This window comes from Amphibalanus amphitrite, unplaced genomic scaffold (assembly GCF_019059575.1).
Source record: "Amphibalanus amphitrite isolate SeventyFive unplaced genomic scaffold, NRLGWU_Aamphi_draft 002067F_arrow, whole genome shotgun sequence".
Classification (NCBI taxonomy): Eukaryota; Metazoa; Arthropoda; class Thecostraca; order Balanomorpha; family Balanidae; genus Amphibalanus; species Amphibalanus amphitrite.
Window position 1 is genome coordinate 1 of NW_024883560.1, and position 5,575 is coordinate 5,575.

The 5,575-nt window shown below is 43.9% G+C and overlaps 1 protein-coding gene across 1 annotated transcript; it reads left to right on the forward strand.

Moving 5' to 3' along the window:
- The first annotated feature begins 1,028 nt into the window (after positions 1-1,028).
- Positions 1,029-2,400, forward strand: LOC122376251 (uncharacterized protein C5orf49 homolog). Its single transcript, XM_043356048.1, has 2 exons — positions 1,029-1,434; positions 1,706-2,400. Exons 1-2 carry the CDS (start codon positions 1,256-1,258, stop codon positions 1,959-1,961), a joined length of 435 nt encoding a protein of 144 aa, XP_043211983.1. The 5' UTR covers positions 1,029-1,255; the 3' UTR covers positions 1,962-2,400.
- The last annotated feature ends 3,175 nt before the right edge of the window (positions 2,401-5,575 follow it).

Below are 5,575 nucleotides of genomic sequence, written 5' to 3' on the forward strand. Positions count from 1 at the left end.
GAGGGCATAACTAAACCAAAACATAACTCAATTTTTCAACTTTTTATTTTTGCCATAAAAATACACTTTTCTAGACGGGCTTTGTCCCAAGAATCTAGTGGTGCCATTTGTTTTCACATGCGATGTTCAGAAGTGCCTCTAATTCACGAAAATGTTTATGACGTCACCATGCCCTATGCATGTTGGAGCTATTTTCTACAATTTGGGGGTCAAAAATCAAGATAGAAAGTTGAAATTTGGGGCATCTAATTTTCTAATAGAGCTCTACAACATATATTCCGGTTTTTCGGAAATTCCCAAAATTTGGATTTTATTAGCTGTTTTCCAAAAAATATAGTTTTTTGAATTTTAGGGGTGAAAAATGCATTTTATGGAAAATCGGAGATAGCCATTTTAAAGAACTCGTTGATTTGCGTCTTTTCATGTCCTTATTTGCAATTGCTTTAAACCCTGATTTTTGGCGTTTTTAAACATTTACCACTTTTTGACTAAAAACGCCATGTAGTTACATCACTAAAATCGATATATCTCAAAAATGTTTGAAATTTGTATCTTAAAAATTGCACAGGAGACGTCAAATTGATGGGGAAGAAGGTATGCCAAGTTTCAAGTAGATAGCGAAAGTGGTTCATGAGTTATTCAAGAAAAACGGAGGGGGTTGCATTGAGAACCCTGATGCACATCGCGCTACAGTACGGCATTGTTCTGATATTAATCCCTGGGAAGCGACAGCGATTTCGCTATGATTCAGTTTTTACCCGGAGCTCTACTTAGGGGTGGACATTTTGCAGATTGGCTCTGTCGAAGTCTGTTTTGTCGACAGTTGCCAGGCAGGCAGCGCGCTGAGAAAGTGCTCCCTGGTCACCTCTCGACGGGACGTTCCCGAGTGGCATTGATCGGAACGTGCTGATTGGAAATGGCGGCCCGGATATTGGTCATTAATAGGAGTGATGCGAACGGAACATCAGAGGTACTTGGACTATGCTGGTCACGAAATTATGCTATTTCATTAGCATATGATCCATGCCAGTGAATTACTTGATTTTCATTGGATTTTCAAAACAGTTTCTTTTTAGGTCTTGTCCAGTCTCGTCCATTTTGAGATATCATTGATAACGGTTTCTTTGAAGCTCCGCAAATTGTTGGCGTATTCACGAAGAGCAAGCATCAAACCTCTATCAAGTCTAAAAGGTTATCACAACATAACTTCGCCCAAACCAGTAAAGATTTGATATAGTGACCACATTTTCTAAAGATGGGTGAATTCTTCCTTCACGATTACACTCACGTTCAGGATGATGAGTTTGCCAAAGAGTTGATGGGAAAGTTTGACAAATTCGATTGTCGCTTCAAGGCAATACATCCAGAAAAGCCGGTGTCAATGGACCCTGAGGTTACCTACTTTGGCAACCGAAAGAAAAAGCAAGACGTTTTGTAAGTATGAACACATCTAATGCCCATTTGATTGCCTCGCACGTGTGATGGTCACTGATAGGTACCGTTCACTCTGTTCGAAGGAACCAATAAGTCATTCCGCGGTATGACGATTGTTACACTTTCAGGGTCCCGCTTTTTTGGAAAAGCATTGCGAATTGGTCATGCTTATTGCTTATCATCATATAACCGGCGGTTTAACGTTTACACTTTATCGTTCATTGATGAGCGCGTGATTATGGCAAAGGTGACCATCCCCCACTGCCGGCAGATGTCAGTACGACCAGGTGTACCGGCAGAAGAGCACGTGGAACCAGCGACTGCATAGAGAGGACGCGCAGTACAAACTGGCTGCCGTTCACATGTGGCGAGAGGAGGCCGACCGGACGGTGCCCGCACTGGGCAGCAGTCTGTACGGCCACCGGCCGGCCATCGACGCCAAAAAGACCACCAACAGTCAGCGCATCCACGTAGTGGAGCAGGAGTTCCGCCGACCGCGCAACGTCTTCCCCGGCGACGGACTGTAGAGGAGAGATGTTGCACGGGCGAACGGTGGACGCCTCGATGGCAAGCGGATGTAATCGAACAGGTGTAACGAAATGGGTGTAGCGAGACGGGTGTAACGAAACGCTTGTAATAGAACAGCTGAAACGGGCCGAGTGTAACATCCTGATTGTAAAGAAACTGGTGTCGTGTAACGGATGTAACAGACAATAGGTGTGATAGAATAGCTGAAACGGACCGGATGTAACGGATCGCAGTGTGTAATAGGTTAATGGCAGAAACCGATGCCCAAGCACCTATTATGCATTTCAGACCCTGTGGAACAGTCCTTTTCCGCTTTTTCTCGTTGTATATGCGTTTGATTTTAACCAAACTTTGGTAATGGCAGTTTGAGATCCCTACCTAATTTTTATCAATATGGTCTATTAACAAAAAATGAAAAATAAAGGCACTTGTCATTGATTGACAATGTTAAGGTCATCAGAGCCCTGCTTAGAGGCTGACACAGGCTGGGCGCTGTCTCCCCTCTGATTGGTCGTGACGTGCTAGCGCACTGCGGCTTGGCTCCGCCCACTTGCGGTCCAGTCTCGGGTCATGTCGGCGGCAGTCGCCGTCTGGCCGGCCGGCGTGCGGGCCGCGCGCGCAGCGCAGCGGAGTGGATCACTTGTTTGCATGTCATGAACTTTTACTACAACAAATAAGGACGGAGCAAGTAAGAAAAGGAAGAGGAAACAAAGTGACAATGAGACGAGCGGTAGACGGTGGCTAGTGGACAGCAAACAATATGCATTAACGCTATGAGCAGAGACAGGAGACAAAGACTGTAGACGAAAGACAGACAATGATGGTAGACCAGAGACAAGTGACGGAGATAGAGATTAGAGAGTCGAGAGACTGACAAGGGGGAGTGAAGGATGGGAGATCAAGATCATTAACTCTCGATATTGCATATCTGCATTTTCAGATTGAGTCATCCTATCTTTCCCTGTTTTATTGTTTTTCGGCCCTAAGATCTATCAACAATATGCTTAAAGCGTTGTGGAAATATTATGGAAAGATTGACTATTTTTACCCCCCCCCCAAAAAAAAAATCTTTCTAACTAAACGCAAGTACATAGGTATGTGGATATCCTCAATTAAATAAGGCCGCTGAATGTCACATGCGTACCTAAAGACAATCCGGTAGATTATGCCTTGTTACTCCTTAAATGCACCATAGCCTGTAGGAAAACAGGGCAGCGGAGAAGCTCGCAACAAATTATTGAAAAAAAAACATTATTTTAATTTTGTAGGGAATAACATTCTGGAGGTTAATCTGTCACTGGAAGCAGTGCTTATCGTTTTATACAAACACCGATATGCATAACATTCTTCATCCTTATTCTCTCCGCCCAAGATACGGCATAAATTCACGCGAGGATACCTGCGTTAGCGTGTGTCTTGTTCCAATCCGTCAGAGCTCCGCACTGCTCTGACCCCGAGCGGCGAATGACCGGTCTCGGTGTCGCGGCGCAGTGGGCGGAGCTTAGCTGCGGCGCAACAGCTGACGCTGCTACGCCATGCTAGCCTCTACCACGGCGCAGAGTTTTCCGATCAATCTTTACCATTACAAGTCAATGACAAATGCCTTTCATTTTGACATATTGTTAAAAGACCATATTAGTAAAAATTAGGTAGGGCCTTGAAACTCATTGTGTCAAAGTTTAGTTGAAATCAAGCGTATAAGTAACGAGAAAGAGCCAAAAAGGACTGTTCCAGATGGTCTGAAATGCATAGTAGTCCATAACAAGAGTGCACTAGTGGTGCATTTGGAGTGGGATCCACCGTATAAATTTGAAGCATTGATAATGTCTATGGGCTTTGTTTTATATTATTCAACAACATAAACTTAATTATTTCAAAAGATCGCCAAAGGGCGAGCAGATTAAAAGGCATAGTCAAGACTCACAGCAGGGGCATTGACCGGAAAGGGCCATGTTGCATATCAGTCGACCCGTATCGTCGAGCTGAACACATCTGACGTGTTTTCACCGTTCTAGCACGTCTCGATCAACAGTTATAGCCAAATAGCTGCTGGTGACCGTTCATGACCTGAGATGACCACCTCAGAGGCACACAGAGGGGTCACAAGTGCATTTATCCGATTCAATCTGTCATGTTTACCTATGAATCGATGTTTGAGAGGGTTTTGAACGACATTTGACCAAAAGAGGCACATTTCAATCTTGTCCCGTTGACTTATACTTAATAGAGAGGCTGCAAATTTGACCTAACCTTAGGTCACACATATAAAAATCCGACATATACATTTTGTACACATTGCTATTCTCATCAATCACTGAAACTTTCAAAGTGATTGCTTGGTCGGTGTAGCTGTAACGAGCCTTTGAACTTAGACTCGTTACAGCTACAGAGGCTCGTTACAGCTGTAGCTGTAACGGTAAGGTCACTGGACGTGACCTGACCTTGAAGAACCGGGTCTAAAATTTTCACAACATGTGTGCCAAAGATGTATGAGCAGGTGTACCAAAAATGGCGGCGCGTAGCGCCGCCGTTTTCGAGATCGAAAACCCTGAGGGGTGACGTAAAAAACGCGCCCAGCACGGCGCGGGTTAATAAGGTTTTATCATTTTCAAGTGGAATTTGGGCCTGAACTGTGGCCGAACTAGCAACGCACCACCCTTGCATTGTAATAACTCAACCCCTGCCAATATTGGCTAGGGTGTCTTTCATTATATTGCGTAGATCATGTGAAGATCAAGAGTCCAAGACCTTGGTAAATACGTAAGTACATGTATTTGTATGATTTAACTTCTAGACTTGTATTGCTATGGTAGGACAATGGGCATTGTGCTAGGCTATACTCGTAAAAGTGTTGATATTAGCCTGAAAGACATCTTCTGAATAAATAATTGTTTTCTGTGTTACACAGCCAAAAAGAGTCGCATAAGTCGAAGTTTGACGTTACAGCAGCCCTGCCTCCTGTCGGGCTGAGTAAAGACTCCACCAATCGCTTTTAGCAAACGATGTTCCGCACGCCATGCCAGCATTTCCAGAGCACCGCGTTTCCTGCCAAGAGTGTGCGTGCACTGGTCAAGCGGTCAATAGCATTGACCACAGCTGTGAGCGACGGGTGGCGAAGGATAAGTCGTTTTTTCCACGCCGCAACACCGTGCCGGAATCTATACACTAGCAGCAGTAACAACTTATGTAAAAACTATGATTTTGCCATATGTAGCTGACGGTCTTATTAGCCAATTCCAGGGTAAGCGTCTCCCGGATGTACTCACAAATAGTTTGTCTTTGTGTCGTTTCAGTTATTATCATATTTGAATACCACAGCCTAAGATAACTGTTATTGGTAATATGCATATACCATACAATGAATAGCGAATAAAAAAGCCAGAGTTAAAACTAAGTGTAGTGTTTGCAATGCAGTGATTTTTCGCAGTAATTATCTTGCATATTATTCATAGGCAGAGATAAAACACCAAGCTGACAAAAAAAGATGAAACCAAGGCCCTAAAACTACGGTAAAATGTATTTCAAGATTGCAGACTTGTAGACATATAAACATGACTGTAGAAAGACCGGGGCTCATCGGTGCACGTGGTTCGCAGCAATCCATCCAAAATTC

Bases quoted from the DNA above. Each gene is read 5' to 3' on its own strand.
- LOC122376251 (XM_043356048.1), top strand. From the start codon at position 1,256: ATGGGTGAATTCTTCCTTCACGATTACACTCACGTTCAGGATGATGAG. The intron at 1,435-1,705 runs GTAAGTATGAAC...CACTGCCGGCAG, and splicing joins AAGAAAAAGCAAGACGTTTT to ATGTCAGTACGACCAGGTGT.